General features: G+C 40.8%; 1 protein-coding gene across 1 annotated transcript in view; it reads right to left on the bottom strand.

Annotated features, from left to right (window-relative positions):
- DISP3 (dispatched RND transporter family member 3) overlaps window positions 1-19,600 on the bottom strand; it is a 127,106-nt gene that overhangs the window by 71,049 nt on the left and 36,457 nt on the right. The window contains exons 2-3 of the mRNA XM_066607453.1: window positions 11,540-12,466; window positions 10,880-11,099 (exon numbers count right to left, since the gene is read on the bottom strand). Coding sequence (XP_066463550.1) covers window positions 10,880-11,099; window positions 11,540-12,461 — 1,142 coding nt within the window. The 5' untranslated portion in view covers window positions 12,462-12,466. The remainder of the gene's footprint in view (window positions 1-10,879; window positions 11,100-11,539; window positions 12,467-19,600) is intronic.

Genomic DNA, 19,600 nt, shown 5'->3' with positions numbered 1-19,600 from the left:
GTTATAACATTAGATAAACACCAGGGAGGTCAGACCCAGCACCCGATTGTTTAGTATCGTAGTAATAATAGCAGTTATCCCCCAGCCACACTTGCTGAGTTGGGGTGACAAATATATAATCGGAACTACAAACTGAGAACCAACAATTCCTTTGGACCTATCCTTTAATGCAGTGGTTCTCAACATGAGCGTTATTGCCCCCTAGGGGGCATTTATACTTCTCAAGGGGGCGGTGGAACGAAAAGGGGCAGAAGGGGGGTGTTGGAACATCAAGGGGGCGGTAAGGGGGCGTTCTGTGATTGCTTTGTTTATTTTTTCGTTTTGTCTAGTAACTACATTCTTCTAAAAATTAGTAGTGATACCTTGGTTTTTGTCGATAATCCAATCCATCCAAAAACAATTGGTGAAATCCAAAACAGACGAAAACCGAGGCAATTATTTCCATATGCATCACTTACATGTAATAGGAGTTGTGTGCAAGCTGAGCACCTCTGTCATATAATGTATGACTTTTATAACTCAATGACTCCGCTACAGATCAATCACACTTCATAATCCTGGATAAATTACAGCACAACCTAACCTGCTGTGTTCCATAATGCCGCTGATTGGCTAGAACCGCTTCAAACTTTCACTTGTGTGGGTCTCTGGGAGTTGTAGTCTTAGTGGATGTTAAGTGTCTTTTCAAGACACTGATATAAACTACAACTTCTAGAGACCCACACAATTGAAAGTTCCAGCCAATCAGCGGCATTATAGAATACAGTGGGTTAGGTTGTTCTTTAGGTTATCCAGTGTGATTGATCTGTAGCGGAGTCATGGAGTTATAAAAGTCATACATTATTATATGATAGAGTGACATAAGCGGTGCATTTTTGAAGTATAGTTTATGAAAACGGCAGAGAAGAATAAATGCAGTCAATATTCAAATGAATACTTGAAATACGACTTCATGCCTTCTCCTACAAATGGACAGCTTTCCTTGTGCCTCGTTTGTGAAAAGGCATTTTCGAATGAAGCTATGAAGCCTTCAAGACTGAGTGATCATGTTGCAAAAATGTATTCAGACAAAGTGGGTAAGCCTATTTTATTTTTCCAAGGTTTAAAGTCAAAGTTTGAAAACCACAGCACTGTAGGCATGCTATTTGAAAAATCTGCTCTCAATACTGACAAAGGCCTCCTTGCTTCCTATAAATTCTCTTTATTAATAGCACAATGTGGCAAATCCAAGAAAAAAAATCCCTTTAACAAATGTACTTGCTTCTGCAACCAATGGAACTGGCATAATGGCAGCCCACTGTGTGATCCATCGGCAGCACTTTGTTTCTAAACATTTATGTGAGAGATTGCCGGATTCTCTGCGCTATGTAATTAATGCTGTTAACAAGATAAAAGCGCACTCTTTGAACAAGCATCTTTTCCACAAGCTCTGTCAAGACCATGACGAATCATTCAAACATCTACTCCTACCCACCGAAGTGAGGTGGCTGTCAAGAAGAAAGTGCTTACGACACTTCTCGAACTTTTTGACACAGAAGTCGAGTTTCTTCGGCCGACTGACCCAAGCCTTTGTGAAGAAATCGAACTACGATGTCTTGACGTTGCCTATCTCGCAGACATATTTGACAAACTCAACAAGGTCAACACAAAGCTACAAGGAGGCAAAATGAATTTCATTAAGGCTAAAGGTATAATCTCTTCCTTCATTGCCAAATTGGACCTTCAAACCAATAACCTGAGTTGACGCGGGCTCTGTCAGTTTTCGAGTGTTCAAGAAATTGCACGCGAAGACAGAGACAAATTTCATGATGTAGACTTAGATGCTTTTTTCTCACACCTCAGACAAGCCAAAGAAGACATGCAAACTAGGTTTCATGATCTATGTACCCTTGAAATACCAACGTGGGTACTCAATCCATTTTCAGCAGACGCAGGAGAATTTTATCCCAGATTATAGGAGCTGTTCATGGACTTGAAACATGATAGTGAAGCTCAAGCACTTTTCCAACAATGTGGCTATGAATGTTTTTGGGTGAAAGTGAAAAATTCCCATCCTATCCTGTGGCAGGAAGTTAAGTTGCTAATGTTAGCTTTCCCATCTACATACTTAGTGGAGAGGGGCTTCAGCGCGGTTCAGCAGCTCCTGACAAAAGTGAGAAACAAACTTCAGATATGTGTGTAAGGGGTGACTTGAGACTGCGGTTGATGAAGTTAGAACCAGATATCGCGAAATTGGCATTCACTCATCAGGCCAAGGCAGCCATTAATGATACAGATTGATTGTGGCAAACATTATTATTATTATCAGTGGAATTTCATTGTTCTTGCATTTTAATTAGTCTTTTGACCATTTAGGATTAAGGTGTACCTTGCATTTTCTTTATATGACGTACATTTCTATCAAATGATAATTAAAGATGGTATTATTGCTTGCTTCCCCAAAAAATAATCTTCTGCAATAAAACCTATTTATTCTTGTATCCACAATTAACCTGTTTTTAAATATTTCGCACCCACATTTTAGCAGCCACAATTTCGCTGACTAAAATACTTCTTTGGTAATTTTTAGAGGAATGTTTTCACAATTAATGCTAATCTGTTAAACATTATCAAACTTTCCAAAAAAAGTATTTAATATTTTAATTTGTACTTTTATCTTTGTAAACTAGGTAAACTTTGACTGGATTTAAACTAGTATGGCTTGGGGGGTGCTGCCACCATCCCCATACCTAAAGGGGGCGTTGAGCTGAAAAAGGTTGAGAACCACAGCCTTAAAGGAACCCCAACTCCCCTCTTCTATTAAGGAGTACAATATAGGGGTACCATACCAACGATGGCCTATTTTGCCAAAACACACCTCTTTAAGTGCCTTGAAAGGCCTCTCACTGCCACTATAAAATTACAAAGACCCCTTTCCCATGCACTGAACTTGCATGGGAAAGGCAGGCTGTTCAATTGTTCAGCGGGAATAGATGACTCAAATCCCCCTGTGGGATATTTTAGGCGAGCTCAAAAGCCCCTCTTTTCAAAGCACCCTCCTACTCTTTTAATCCCTTAACTACCTGCACATATAAAAGGTCTGGACTCCATGCTAACCCTTACATTTCAAGGCTACGCTACTCAACACCCAACTCCGACCCCTTTCTCTCCCACATGAATGCCAGCATACGCCCTTTCTTCATTTATTGGGGATGTTAGACCCTTTTATCATAACTCTTCTGCCCACGTGACCAATACTGCATCCCCATGCTTATGTGCTCTCATGCTTTCAGGGCCTAGCTATCATGTTAAGCTTAACCAATCACCAAGACACACAGGGCCATACTTCTCCATCGCCATCCTTGACTGAACCTGGCTGAACTAACACTAATACCTTGGAGAGCCACCATAGCTTGTACAAAAGCAACAGTACAGGCCTGAGGAAGGGGAACGTTCCCCGAAATGTCGCTGCTGTCAACATGTGTCTACGTTGTCACCTGACTCAGACTGTATTTGGAATGAAAAAACTACATATGCACCGGGGTGACAGTTTTGTTAACAAGTACTGTATGTACTTTTGACATTTAGATATACTATGGAGGTTGGGATCCATTCGTGCTGGCACACAATACCCTTTCGAATGCAATGTTTTGTTTGTATGAAGTGCATGGGATCATGAATAAAAATTCTTGCATTCAGATGGACAGTTTAAGGGCGTCCCTGGCTTGCCCACTATCAGCCCCAGGCAAGCTTGTAAAAAATGTTATGTAAAATAATGGAAAAAACTAAATTAGGGGCCGCCCCCAATGTGCAAAATATTTGCCTAGAAATGACAAATAACAAATTCACCTGAAAATGTTCCAAAAATATCTTGTACATACAGTGACAAAATCAGCAGAACATCGTGTCAGTGGAAGAGTCTGATGTAGTGCTCAGCTCTGTCTGATAATGTCACATCTCCGATAACAATCAGATAAGTGAAGGATTCTGGGTATTCAACTATGCAGTCCAAGGTGACTGATTAGGAATCGTATTCATACTCAAACCAAATACTCGCACATAAAAATATGGCAGTGCTGTAGAAACAGGAGGAAATACTAAATGATCTGCGATATAAATGTAGAACTCATAAAGCCGAGTTATAAATCAGGAAGCTTTTTTATGCTTGCATTACTACATCCAACCAGCAGGGGCAGTAAAGAATGAAGAACCCAATTCAATTTTCTTTATTGCATCTTTAATGTTTAAAAATGTTTTACTACTGCCTTTTACTGCCACTTGTTAATGGGCCGTTAGTATCCACTTAATGGGTTAGGTTTCACTAATTTATCTTATGATTGTGCTCGTGGAAACTGATTTCTTCAATAATAGTCTACAAAGAGAATGCATTCATATATTTCATTATATAACGCAATATACTTGAGATATCATTCAGTTTCACACTACTAATTATTTTACTTAATCATTTATATGGTAAAGACGGTATTGTATATTTAAGGATTCGGCTAGAATCATTGCTGCACAGTCTAAAATTACATTTCATATCTGCTTTGTAGGATCAGGAACAGATTAAGATGGGTGGAAGACCCTGGTAAAAAAATTTAGTGGAATGATCCCATCACACTTCTGGTACCCTGAAATCATTTGATCTTATATTGCAGTCACATGTAGGGCAGGAGGCTATATATTCATGTGGCCCTCTCTGCTAAAGTCTATAGGAGTTACTTGTGATGACAGTAGGCAACTCTGTTAGACTTTAAAAGGGCTATATGCATACGTAGCCTTCTCCCCACTTAAGGCTAGACAGGATCACTGCATGGCCCATTACCTGGTCACCCACTACAGTCATCAAGTCCACAGCCATGGCTCCCATTAGTGGAAACATGCTAATGTATTTTTTACTGGCTTTTTTATTATGATCCCTGTGCCAGCGATGCAATTGGAGGAATCAAGTGCAGTGCTGCACACCATCCAGCCCTGCAGAATCACAGTGCCAGCTTGGCATCCTCATCTGTGCATTTGATGCCCGAAGGGGAGGAAAGAACCTGACCAGCAGCCAAGTAGCCCACTGACTGGACATTGGAACTGGAGCTATCAGCAGTAGAACACTGTCAGGAAGCATGTTCAATGCCATCAGTGACTTGAAATATCTGCAGATCTTAGATCAGGTTCAGTTCACACTTCCATTCACGGGTCACTAAAAAAAGCAACAGAGAAACAGCCACCAATGTAAGACCCCTCCATAGATGCCCCTAGTGTTGAGGTCCAGGAGTGTATATATTGGGGGGAGTGTACATGCATATCAGGGAAGGTACATACTGTTTTATCAGGGAGGTGTACATTTAAGTCACTGTTTTAAACACTACTCTTGTAACCTAAAAAGTCCTACTCCTGCTGTAAGTTAGCCATGCCCTGTTATATGTGTTACACTCCTTACTAGACCAATCCCATCATCCCACTCTTGCCATGACTCACTGTGCGAGTATTAGCCATGAAGGACTTTCCCAAACTGACATCTCAGTCACTGAATGGTCACCAGAGAGGGTGGGTGGTATATACTCCCTAGGTCCCCAATATGGTGGAGACCCCAAGCATGTGCCCCATGTGTCCTCCAATAATCTGGCTTGCCTCTGGGCTCTATGTAGGGTTATTATTATGCCCTGATCAACTACTACCTTTGCAATCCCTATTTACACCTTTTTTATTGTCATCAGACTACTCCCCCAACACCCGTCAATTTCCCAGAATAAAGTTTGCATACATCCTAATCTTATGCCTGTAGAGATCAGGACAAGCCTAATATAAACCCTACCAGTCGAAGCTTCTGCACATGGTCTACATAGAAAAGAATGCTTTTAATAGTAAAAGTCAAAATGGACCCCCTCTAAGTGTACTAGTTTATGCATTTTGGACAGGATGCCTCGGGAAGTAATAATGTACTACTAGTGTTGAGCGAACTGTACCTGTAGAACTCTGTTTTGGTTTGAACTTTGCTAAAAGTTTGGTTTGACAAGAACTCAAACCATAGGCAATTAGTTTGGGCCAAACCAGAATTTTATAAAAGCCACTAAAACTAGTATTGAAAAATGGTGGTGTTGGCAGTCCTCCTTCAATGGATGTAGCGCAGTGGTTAGCACTGTTGCTTTGCAGTGCTGGATGGAGTTCAAGGTTCAACTCTAACCAGGGATAACATCTGCATGGAGTTTGTGTGTTCTTTTTATGTTTCTTTATGCTCTTTTTCTTATTCATATACTCATCCAGAGAAGTAAGAGGAAGCATGGTGGCTCAGTGGTTATCACTATTGACTTACAGTGCTAGAGTTCTTGGTTCACATTTGACCAATGTCAAGATATGCATTGAATTTGTATGTTTTCTTTGTGTTTCTTCTTCTCCCCCTCCTGAGAAGTAAGAAGAGGCATGGTGGTTCAATGATTAGCAGTTTCCTTGTAGTACTTGAATTGTATGTTCAAATCTGACCAATGACAACATCTGCATAGAGTTTTTCAAAGTCCAAGCAGATGTTGTCCTTGATCAGATTTGGACCTAGGACATAGGTGCTGCAAGACAACAGTGCTAATCACTGAGCTAGGTTCATTAAAGGACCTCCTCTTTCTCCCTCCTTCGAACCAAACTATATGGCGAAATTTGCCGAACTGAACTTTTGAAAAGTTCACTCTTCTCTAAGTTCCACCTTCCCACTTGAGTTGAAAGAATATAACCCTTTAGCTGGTTTCCTCATTCCCCTTTTGGAGGAGGAAAGTGTCAAGTGGTCCATGGGTAAGTGGGATAGGGCAAACCAGAGATGGATAACCCACTTTACAGATCCCATGACAGCCTATAATGTTGTTATGGTAAAGGTTTCATGGCTCGTTTCGGGAATCTTAACTTTGTTCAGATCAACCAAGCAGATGTTTCTTCATTTTTAAGGGTGTATTTAAAAGTGCTGGTTCATGCTAATACATGCTATCAGGAGGACTCTGAACTTATTGCCCCAACCTAACCCCCTTCCCTTGCAGTAGTGTAGAGCGACATGAACCTCACACTTCTACTACTTGTTCATTAGCATTTTATTTTTGAGAGAGCCCTTTGATTCCTTACATAGCTGATAACAAAAGAGGTAAGATATCCTGAGCTTAGCCAGTCCATCTTCTGGGTTCTATAACAGCTTATGTGCCCCTAAGACGTATCCATAGAAGAAGAGTCATATTATACGAATGTAACTTGATTTGCACATTCATAATCTGCTCTGTTCTCATATTTCTCTGGCTTGTCAGGCTTGTAAGGGAGTTTTTATGCTTTCCTCTCCTGAAGAAAATTGCTGATGTCTACAGAAAAGAATCTAGAGATAGCGTTTTGCAGGAGAATGTGGGATGATACACGGTGCAGTCCTATTTAATAGAATAATACAGTATCAATCTGGGAGGTTCAGGTACGGTGTACACTGCACCGTCAAGAAGACGAAAGAGTGGAATGGAAAAGTAACATCTGTACAGAGTTCGTACAACTTTGCACACTTTATTTAGAAAATAGTCCACGAAGATTGATAATTAGCTCATAGTGACACATCATGATATACTATCACTCACAAGCTAGAATCCCTGCCAAAACCAAAAATGAAGGGGTCTTGGAGGTCAATAGGGTGCCTTGACTACAATGAGAGATCTGTAGTGCGCCTGGACTGGAGAGGGTGGTTTGTACTGCACCCAGATTGCTATGAAAAGTCTATAGTGTATCTAAACATCTATGAAAGCTTTAAAGTGTGTCTGAACCCATTTAAGAAGTCTCTAAAATGTTTGGACCCATATAATAGGTCTATAGACTCTGTGCACCACTAAGAATGTGTTACAGAGTGCCTGGACCACAAAGTAAATTCAGTAGAGCGTCTGTACCACAAAAAGTGGTCTATAGAGTACTTGGAGAGCAAAGAGAGGTCTATTGAGTGCCTGTGTCACTATGAAATGTCTATAAAGCTTTTTAACTCATATAAATGGTCTACAAACTACATGGTCCTTATTAGATGTACTGTGAGTTTATGGAACACTATCAGAAGTCTGTAGGGTGCCTAGAACTCTACAACAGGTCTGTAGATTGCTTGGACCACTAAAGGAGTTCTAAAGTGTGCATTGACCGCTAAGACAGGTCTACAAAGTGCCTTGTAAGCCATAAGAGGTGTATTGAGTATCTGGACCCATATGTGTGGTCTATAGAGTGCCAATGAGATGTATGAAGAATTCCTGGAACAATTCAGGAATTCAGGTATCAGAGGTCTATAGAGCACCTGGACCCATACAAGAGGTTGGTAGAGTACCTGGATCCATATGAATATGAGTTTCATGTTGATGTTGATGTTATTCATCAGTTTTGTACTAAACTAATGTGATATACATTTGTTTCATCATGATAGATTTGAGTGCAAATTTTCAATATCAAATTGGTCAGCAAAACCTAAGATGTTACTTCCCCTTTACCAAGCAAAAAAAAGTGGAAGGGTGTTCTCCTAGCCTGAGTTTCAGACTCTTTGGTTGTAAGTTGTTGGAATTTGTCATTCCACAAAAGCAACATCTGTGTTGAGTTTGTACAATCTCTCCATGCTAATATAGGGTCTCACTGCACCCTTAGGGCGCCTACCCACTGGCGATTTTTTTTCCTTTGCGTTTTGCGTTTTTTCTGAAGAGCAATTAGTATAGAATGTGTTCTTGTCCATTTGCGTTTTTTTTTTCGGTCCGTTGCAATTTTTCACATAGGAACTGTCAGTTGCATATGTGTCCTTATTTTTCTCTTAATGCACCCATGAATGTCAATAGAAATTAACGAAAAAACGCGCAAAAAAGCCGCGAAAAACGCGCCAAAAACGCTGCGTTTTTCACGCACGAAAATCGGCAACGCCAGTGGGTAGGCGCCCTTAGTGAAATACACTTATTTGGCTATACCTGTACACAGTGTCCCTATTACATTTTACTCCTAAAAGACAAAAAAGGGGCACAGCACTTCCTTCATAGTAATTCAACCATGTGGGTAAATAAAATAGAGATTAATATGCTTCCTTTATGTTGTTGTGCAACACACAGAGATTAATATCTACACTGTCCCTGTTATATTTTGAATCTGTTTTTCACGGATCAACTTTTTCCTATCTGGCCCTTCTGCCTGTGGCCTTGACCCAAATCATGCTCATAATAGTGGTTGCTAAACTAACTTGGCTTGGCTGACCTCACTGACATTTCCCTCAGCAGCTGATGCTAGCTACGACCCTAAGAGGTCATCACCCACATTTCATGTATAGTGCATGTGAAGTCATTGATATGTAGGTGGAGGGCCCTTATACAGTATTTTCAACTGCATCCTGGTGTATCAAACTATACTCCCATTAACCAAGTCAACATCTAACTAAATGCATCAAGGAGTCAGTATGGTTGTGTGAAACTAAAGGTCCCACCATGGACACGAGTCCACTGTTCATGGAGCATTTAGGCAGTCAACTAATTAAAACAATGACCAAAGGGCACATTTGTGTATATCTAAATTATACAAACATGGAAAAAAAATAATCTCCCAAATAAAATTTCTGGATGTGTGTACGTTAAACAAGCAAGTCGTAATTGGGAATCGATTCCAATCACATACAACATAGCAGTAATTGTCTTTGAGAACTTAAACGCTTTACAAAATTCTAAATTAACCTCAGAGATCACTTCACATTAGTGTTTCTTCCAAAGTCCAAACCTCAAGTAGAAGAAGTGATTACAATGCATCAGTCACATAATCAGCTCTGCTTATCACTCCAGAATAAAATACAAGTTAATACTGAGACAACAAGGCAGCAACATTATAACAGAACAAAACAACTACAGAGTAACTCCAGTTATGCATAGGGGGCGTAGTGTTATCCATAGGCGACAGTATTATAATAGTTATAGTAATGTACATTGGGGGCAGCATAATAATAGTTATATTTTTGTACATAGGGGGGCAGTATTAGAGTAGTTATATTCTTGGAAATACGGAGTAGTATTATACTAGTTATATTCTTGTACATAGGGGGCAGTATTATAGTAGTTATATTACATAGAGAGTAGTATTATAGCAGTTATACTATTGCACTTCGTGGGTGTTATGTCTGATCCACACATATTGATTGCAATCTTAACAGATAAATATATACACTCAACATAAATGAGGAATAATACAAAAATGTAAAAAAGATACATAAAATACATCAGGAGGGCCTAATTCTAAACCCTCAGATGTGAGAAGACCCTAACTACCAGCGGAGTACTCGCACTGATGAGGGCAAGCCAATGTCAGGAACCTGGGGTACCCCTTATTTTTTCAAGATGGTGACAAGTGAAAGTGGCAAATGTTAGATGACACCCAATGTAATTTTTACAAGTGTACAGGGAAAAAGGTGTTCATATATCCCAGGTAAATAAATAAATCACCAGCAGACGTATCTTAACTGAAACACAGGTTAAAACTAGGAGCTTCCAACTGGACCAGTAACGCCTTCAGACAGAGAATATAACCGGCATCCTCTGTGAAGAGGAGCTTAAATAAATATAGACCAACTAAAACTGATTGAATGCCACCTTACAGCCAACTAATCCGTCCATAAACTGGCACAGAAGTGTCCCCATAGGTATCTAGCACTGAAATAACAGTGAACATGCGCTAGCACAAAGATCACGTGAGCTGGGGCTGACGCCATGACGTCACCTTAGTCCTGATCCTCATTTGTGGCACGCAAGCCATGATAGTGGGTAGTATTATAGTTGTTATATTATTGTCCCTAGACGGCAGTATTATAGTAGTTATATTGTATAAAGGGAGCAGTATTATACCATAATAGTTATGTTCTGTGCATTTTGTATTTCAGGAAGACTGTTAATATATGTAATAATACCTTGTGGATTCTTTTGACAAGATGCTTATATAGGAGATGACAAAGTTTTGAAACTTTCTGTGCTGCTCCTCCCATCGATCTTCCACTGAATAGTAATTAGGTAATGGCGCCCCAAACAATATTTCACTGCGCAAAAGAGAACTCTTCAGGTTTTCTGTTGTGAGACCCTCATCTACATACCAGTAGAACTCAGGATGAGTCATTGCCAATTTTAGCGATCCTACAAGAAAAATGATCGTTACTTAACATTCAAAGTATACATAGATTTGGATTTTCTAGGTATTGCAGCCAATGTATGACATGTGCAGATCACCATGCTTCTGTGAAGCTCTGATGATGTCACTATCTATGTAAAAAAAGCGACCAGGACACATGTTGATAGTACTAGGGGAAGAGAGGTTACTTTTTATACCTGTTGGAATTCTTACGAGTGTACATGCCCTTTATTTTGTATCCTTTTTATTACTAATATTTCATTGGTTGTCACACAGGCTTGCCAGACATGAATTGCCTGTTTGGGACACTTCACCAATGAGCCAGAATGGAAAGCCACTAACAAAGAGTCATTTAACTGACCAGCAATGTGTTCCATGGTTTATTGATGTTCATAAAAAACTGGTCTCAAAAACATACTTTTTTTTTATCAGGATAGAGACTTACCATGCACATCAGCCAAGTCTTGCCCCATTCCATCATAATAGATTTTTCCCCCTTTCTCTGTGGGGAAGAAGTAGGTGAGGAGCGAACTTGGAGGTGAACAGTAGGAGTATGATCCAAGAGGAATGTCCTTGAGAACCTCATGAGGTTTCCAACAAAATTCACGAAAGTGAGGGTGATCCATGATCTTCCTCTCTATTTTGTGGATGGTCGTCAAACGTTCCTTTGTAAATATGTTATTTTCATCATCCCCTCTGGCTAAGAAAATAAGCTCAATTCGCCAGTGAGCATGGCTCTGAGTATTAGGAGTCACGTAAACACCTGAAAACTCCTTAACCGAAACCCCACGAGGGTGACGGGACTGATTTGTGGTGTAGGGCAAGGGTGTTGAATACTCAGCGGTTGTGAAGTTAGTTCTGTCTGTACTATTGTGCCATCTAGAGTTCCTTTTAACCCTTATAGGGCTATCAGTCTGAGATGTGTTCAGGTGGAGCTGCTGAAGTTGCTCAAAGATTAATCGTTGCAATGTTTCAGAGGTAAAATCTGCAACGTCCCTCCTGTTCCTCCCCCAGGTACCAAACTGGGATTTCAGAGCAAGGGCAAGTGCATCAAACCTCTGGGAGGACTCATGGTTGCGAATCTCAAAAGCGTTGTAGGAGATATCAATATCAAGGGTCGGGTAATGTACAAACATAATGATGGAAAGGACCACAGGGACCATGCATCCTAACACCAATAAAAAGGTGGCACAATAAACGTTTGTGAATATCCATCCCACTATGTTCCAAAATTCACAGGTTGGCATGGCATCTTTTAAAGGCTTAGAAGTCCACTGACAAGCATTACATATAGGTGACCTGAAGGACATCTCATCATCCTCATCGTCAAACCAAGCATCTTGTAACAAGGGGTCATCTGTGTCCATAGTCCCTGAAGAGCAAAGGACATGAGGAATATACCAATTATTCAAGATAATAAACATGGTTGGATATTGATCTGACACATATTTAATAGAAAGTTTTTAAATTCATAAAAAACATTTATAATGTCCATGCTATTATATTTACAATGCCTTCAATAAGTAGCCAATTTGAATCACCCATGACTGAGAAAACTTGTATATTAGATATTTTTCCCCATTAGAAGGACTGAAGATGACCCGAGTACTTTCAAACAAGTTATGGTTCAAACGCTAAGAAGCACACATTTTATACTGTACCAGCGGACCTAATCTGGTCTGCCTCCACACCGATAGCTTTCATCTTGAAGATAATTTTTTTTAATTAAAATCTATCTAGCATTACAACTAGTGTTGAGTGAACCAAACCAATAAAACTCTGTTTCAGGTAGAACAATGCTAAAAGTTTGATTTGGCACAAATCTGAATTGTGCTTTTAGTAAAATTCTACCCCAAACAGTCTTCTATTGGTTTGGTTTACTCAACACTAGTCATGAACACTGGTTTATAACACTGACTAAGAGCCATGTATAACACTCTTTGAGTTACACTAACACTCTTAAGCTTCTTTGACATGAGCGCATATCGGTCGTCCGTTTTCACAGCTGGCCGATATACGCTACGTTGTTAGTGAAAAATCCGGTGAACGGCACACAAATCAAATGTTTGTGTGCCCGTTCATTTGGCCTGGTGAGGCTGGCGCAAATGCGCTAAGCTCACCAGGCCATCATCAATTTCCCCTTCCTCCCCATCACAGGCTCACCTGTCATTCCTCCCCGCTCGTTCTGTGCAAGTGGGGAGGAACGACAGGTGAGCCTGCACAGGGGGAGGAGAACAGAGGGAGGTAGTTTAGCAGCCATGCTGCTAAACTCTCTCCCACCTACGGACGCTGCTCCCATAGGAGCCCATGCAGTGGCCGACGTATTCCCGGCCCAAAAGATAGTTACAGGACTATCTTTTGGGCTCGACGTGAAAACACCCGGCGCTATATTGGCTTAGCCAGGAATTTTTACGTCTCAGAAATACACCCATGGGATCTGATGCATTAGAATTAGAGATGAGCGAATATACTCGTTTTGAGCAATTACTCGATCGAGCACCGCGATTTTCGAGTACTTCCGTACTCGGGTGAAAAGATTCGGGGGCGCCGGGGGGGCGCGGGGAGGCGTGGCGGAGCGGGGGGTAGCAGCGGGGAACAGGGGGGAGCCCTCTCCCCCCCACCCCCCGCTGCAACCCCCCACTCACCCACGGCGTCCCCCGAATCTTTTCACCCGAGTACGGAAGTACTCGAAAATCGTGGCGCTCGGGCGAAAAAGGGGCGTGGCCGAGTAGGTTCGCTCATCTCTAGCCGTGAAAACAGCCAGCCGATATGCGCTCATGTGAATAAAGCCTTAGAGTCTTATACCGGGATTTTATGGCTCTTGGGCAGTGTTATACACAAGTTTTAGGGATTCTGGTGAACTTCTAGAGCAAGCCAAACTTTTTGCAAAAGTTTGTCGAACCAGCTGAACTAAACTTTTGCAAAATTTGCTCCTGACTAATTACAATCTCTCTGCCTTTTTCTACTCAATATCTCCACAAGTCTTCCTCTCAGAACAGATAGAACATACCTTACAGATTTCCAGTTCTTGTATTTCTCTCCTCTTTTCTAACTTATTTTTCTTCTATCCTGAACCCAGACAGTTTATTGGACTTTTTTACCATGATTCCTTTTTTTTCTCTGGATGAGAGGGATCTAAAACAAGTCTGTTTGGCATGAACAGACAATCCCTTACACCGCACACAACTCTTTCCAGCCCCATGTGCTCAAATGATGGTCATCCAAACGGGAAGACAAGTGATTTCTAACCAGTCTGAAGTAATTACTCTTTATAATATGCTGTGTGGGTAACTGAATGAAGAGAAATTAATTCAGCTAAGGTATTTTTATTACTATTACACAGTAATTTCAATAGTAATAAAACAGTGTCGGCATAGACAGTAGAGGTTTTCTGCTTTGGACAGTCTCTCTTTTTACCCAGATTAAAGAAAATAAGCAGCTCATAGGTTGTCTGCCCGCTGGGACCCCTAGCAATCGGCTGTAATCTATGGGGGAATCTGATTAGACTTTAATCATCTCATATTGACACCATGAGGGATATGAAATAATACATGGTTCTCATAAAAATTACTGATATGTCCATGTAACGCTAGGACATGGTGGATCCTCCAGATGGTCTTTGTGGATGATCTCTACATTGGTGGACCATAGATTAGACGTGATGTATGCAACTGTAAGATCAGGGTTTATAATGGAATGAATAGGTTGGGCCAGGCACTGTTCCCTCTGAGGTCATCGGTACCTCAGTCCAATAATGCGATGGTCTATTAGAAAGACGAAACATTCCCACTTCTGTAAACATTTATTGCTTTTTTTTAATACAATTTGCCTGGACTAAATGTCAGCCGTCTTCCTGCTTTCTGCGTCTGTATTTCCATTATTGGATCCCCGCTCTCTACAATAAAATCTAATCAGTTTATACACTGGAACCTTTTTGTGGTGTTCTGATTTATATATGCATTGTGCGGAAAACACGATCTGATTTATGGCTACAATATCTTATATTTACAGATACGACAACCTTATCTAAATGCTGGGTGAATAAAGAATATATACCATGAAAGCTGCTCCGCACATGAGGTGATTCTATGACTCAGCTCAGAACACAGGGTATTAAAGGGGAATTATCATATTAAAAGAGAATTACCAGATTCTACTATCTTTGTATTGCTTGAATATGCCACATCATTTTCATCCTGGGGAGGGGATGAAGTATGAGACCACCCCACCAAGCCAGACATCCCTTCAGTATCTCTCCCGCACAAGAATGCCTCTGTCCAGGACAAACTGGGAAGGAACTTCTTTATTCCGAGTATACGTGGAGGTCCCAACACTCAGACCCCCACTAATCAGGAAAGGATGGCATATCTGATGAATGGAAAACCCCTTCTATTGTACATACCATATAATACGTACTAATATTACCTAGTGATAATTGTATATTCATCTTGCTCTGCTTACTGTCAGTGAATAAGTTTTTGTCTACATCCAGAAGAGGATATAATAGAATTATTATTATCATTCAAAATCAAAAATTTACACGGCACAAATTTTCTCCTGTCCTAGTAGCATAGTATGTAAGGCCGAAAAAAGACATATGTTCGTCCAGCTCAGCCTATTACCCCCCACCCCCATGTTGATCCAGAGGAAGGGAAAATACCTCAATGAGGTAGAAGCCAATTTTCCTAAATTTTGGGAGAAAAACACCAGGTCTAGCAATAGGAATAATCCCTGGATCAACAACCTTACTGAAGTAATCAGTGATTATAACATGCAAAATTGTAATGCTCAAGAAAGGCGTCTAGGCCCCTCTTACACTTTTTGTCGAATTCCCCATCACCCCGTCCTCAGGCAGAGAGTTCCACAGCCTCACTGCTCTTACAGTAAATAACCCCTTTCTATGTTGTTGTAGTTGGTACAGTCACGGTCACAGGAGTATAAATAGATGATTGGAAAGATCTGTGTATCATCACCTGATATATTTATACATACGGTAGTTATTAGGTCACCTCTCAGCCCCCGAAACTAAATAACCACAATTTTGATAACCTTTCTGGGCATTTACTAATGTAGTTGCCCAGCTTTCTACCTGCTCAAGCTCTGATATATTCTTCTTGAGCCCAAAACTGTCCATAATATTCCATGTGTGGTCTGACCAGTGACTTGTAAAGAGGAAGAACAATGTTCTCGTCATGTGCCCCTACACATCTTTTGATGTACCCCATGAACCCATTTGCCTTGGCAGCAGCTGCCTGACACTAGTTGCTCCAATTTAGCTTACAGTTAACTAAAACCCCAAAGTCCTTTTCTATGTCAGTTTTGTCCAGTGTTTTCCCATTAAGTGTGTAATGGTGACATGTATTTCCCTGCCCATGTGCATAAACTTACATTTATCAAACGTCATTTGCCAATGTCATTCCGGAGGAGCCACGGGTTGGACGGTTTACATTGACTTCAATGGAAGCTGTCCATGAGGAAACCACACAAAAATACAGCATACTGTCCTGACCACTGATTTTGAAATCAATGGGAGCTGTTCTTGTAATTGCAGGCGCAGATCCCATTGATTTTAATGAAAGCTGCCTGCAATTACGAGCGCCGGCCACTACACAGGGGTCAGAGCAGTGTTTCCGCTCTGACATCGGTTTATCCTGGTGGACGCTGCCTCTATAACCCCTTTAAGGTATAATGCAGGCCAGCGGTCCACATAAAATGAGGCGGATTTGGCATGTGGGCCTTGAGTTTGACATGTCTGATGTAAGTTCTTTACCAGTTTCTAGCCTCTGGATGTGAAGAAGAATGTTTTCATTTACTGATGGCAAGCAGAGATCATTGAAAACAAACTGTATTAGAAATTGCAGAACTTTTTATTATACAATGATTAAACTTACTTTATATACAACCGCATCATTCTCTCATATTAAATATCCATCACTGAAGACAGTTCTGTACATTTTTAAGATAAATAGGTGTAAAACTCTGGATATTGATAGCAGTTAGAATTTTTCTGATATAGAGCTCTAAATTCAATTCTCTGTGTAGATTTACAGGTACAGCAGACAGTAACCTGACATTTATAACTGAACTACAAAGTACTACGATGCTGTACATCGAATGATCACCATGTGTCAGTCATGTTAATGATTGCTACATCTGTGCATGATAACATTTTGGCTGCCTGCAGCACCGCTGAGAAAAAGAGTAGGAGTTGACTGTATACTGATGCTATATCGGACTCAATTATAGTATAGTATGCAATTAGCTCATAGGCTCCCCCTAATGGTGACTGCAGGCAGCTAGAAGTTTATTATTTAACTCTATACCTATTCAGTAGACTAAAGGGCCTTTTAGACAACGATTTTTGCTCAAAAATCGCTCAAAGCTGTCTTTTGAGCGATAATCGTTGTGTCTAACTGCACTGACATCTTGCAGTTTTCGTTAAGCAGTCGCTGATCACTGTCTTTCAGCATGCTGAAAGATCAGAGATTAGTTATCAGGAATTCACAGCGGGATACAGGTGATACTATTGTTTCAGCTGTATCCCGCTCCCTGAAGACAGGTGGGGTATGAAGAACACAGCTGTCCAGCTGCATTCTTCATCCCCTGCCCGGAACGCTCGGCTGTATAACAGCCGGGCGCTCCGAGCTGAGAACAGCTGGATGCAGAAGACAAGCGGTCCCGCTTGCCTTCTGCATCCCCCGCTCAGAGCGCAAGGGGATCGTTTAACGTTTGATCGATCACCTTGCGCTGTAAAAAAGCACACAACGATTATCGCTCAAAAGATTTTTTTGAGCGATAATCGTGTCTAAACCAGGCTTAACTCTTTGTCCAATTATTAAACTAATCAGCTCAGAATGTTAGATCTAAATGATACATTATGATGTTAAAAGGTAGAGCTCACTTTAAGGCTTTCCTATTGACATGTCAATGCTTGTATCCTAGTCTCCAAGCACAGCCATTCCTCTATACTGCCCGCCTTTGAGCAATGACCTTCTTCCCTCTTTCACCGCGTCTGGTTGCCGCATCTATCAAGGAGCAGACTGGAATTTGAATGCAGAGTGATAATAACATTTGTACAAATATGACAATAGAGTCATTTCATCCCAAAGATGTATATTCTTGAGCTATGACAGCTTCAACCACGTGCCAATCCAACCTAGACTTGTCAGCTGTCACCAGCGGCCACACAGCACCATCGACATGGAGCTCTTGTCTCTGACTTTATATTTAATTGGTCTCACAGGTTCCAGTTCAATATATTTGATAGCCATGAATCTATTCCAGACGAGTATGTCTTGAAAGAAAGCAGCATCTTTAGGGTTATTCAGCCTCACAAGTGAGTCACTCTCAGCCTTGTAGTATGCAAAATAATCAATGAAACCCAATGTATTCACTCAATTCGTAACATAGCAGAGCAAGTCAGGAGAGGGCTGTCTGCAAAATGCAGGATGACAGAGCGGCTCTAATGAGCTCTTCCACCATGTACAGGTTCATGGCTGCAAATTAGTCATAGTCTTGTTCATTGACTCGTTTCTCGGAGACATGTGAATTACACTGGGCGTATGTTTGCCAAGCATCAAGGATAGCAGCTACTTCTTAGAATGTGACTGCCAAACTGATAAGCTTATCCAGAAAGGAGGATGTCATAACAATGTCAACATGCTCCTCCTCCTCAATGCAGGACTTTAGTCATCCATGTCTTCAACACCTCTTTAACCCCTCTGCCATAGATACCCATGAAGAGTACCATGGCCCCATTTCTGCAGTAGCTTTCATCTGTGCAGTGGAAATATCCTGTTACATGATAGAAAGCTTATTCATGCCCAACACGTAAAGGCTGTAGTAATCATCATTACGTACACTTACACCAATCCTTCCCACAGGCTATGAGTTTCTCTTCAAAGATGTAAAATATTTGAATAATATGATAACTTGGGAGATAATTTCACCAAAATGGAATAATATAGAAGTGTAGTCTAATCCAATCCGTATGAATGATGTCACTGTAGGACATCATGACCCAAACTGAAGTTACTCATGAAATAAATGGGCTGTCTGGTTGTCAGAGAAATTTGTAATTATAGGTGCAAATGTGTTAAAGTAACAAAAGTCTTATCCTGGTAATCATGGTTGTGAAACAGCTACCACCTGAAAGTTGCAGCCAATCAGAGTCCATAGTGGTCAAGTGCCATTCTCCTGGCATCATGGCTCCCAGCACCAAGAGAATGGTGCAGCCTCTCATTCCCTGCAGTGGTCAAGTGATAGCCAAGACACAAAAAAGGTAGGACTGCAGGGCTGCAGCGCTGGATCGCTAACACAGGACAGATAAGTACCCCTGCTTTTGTTATTTGAATGTATTTGCCCCTATAATTAAAAAAATGTCCGCCAACCCCTTTAAGTCAAGAGATGATTGTACAGGTTTAATGAATGAGCTTATAAATCTTCACATTATAGATATAAGCAATGTTAAAAATGTTCTAGTAGAAATAACCTTTTAAAGGGGCCG

This window comes from Eleutherodactylus coqui, chromosome 6 (assembly GCF_035609145.1).
Source record: "Eleutherodactylus coqui strain aEleCoq1 chromosome 6, aEleCoq1.hap1, whole genome shotgun sequence".
Classification (NCBI taxonomy): domain Eukaryota; kingdom Metazoa; phylum Chordata; class Amphibia; order Anura; family Eleutherodactylidae; genus Eleutherodactylus; species Eleutherodactylus coqui.
This window is presented reverse-complemented; position numbering and strand designations above follow the sequence as displayed.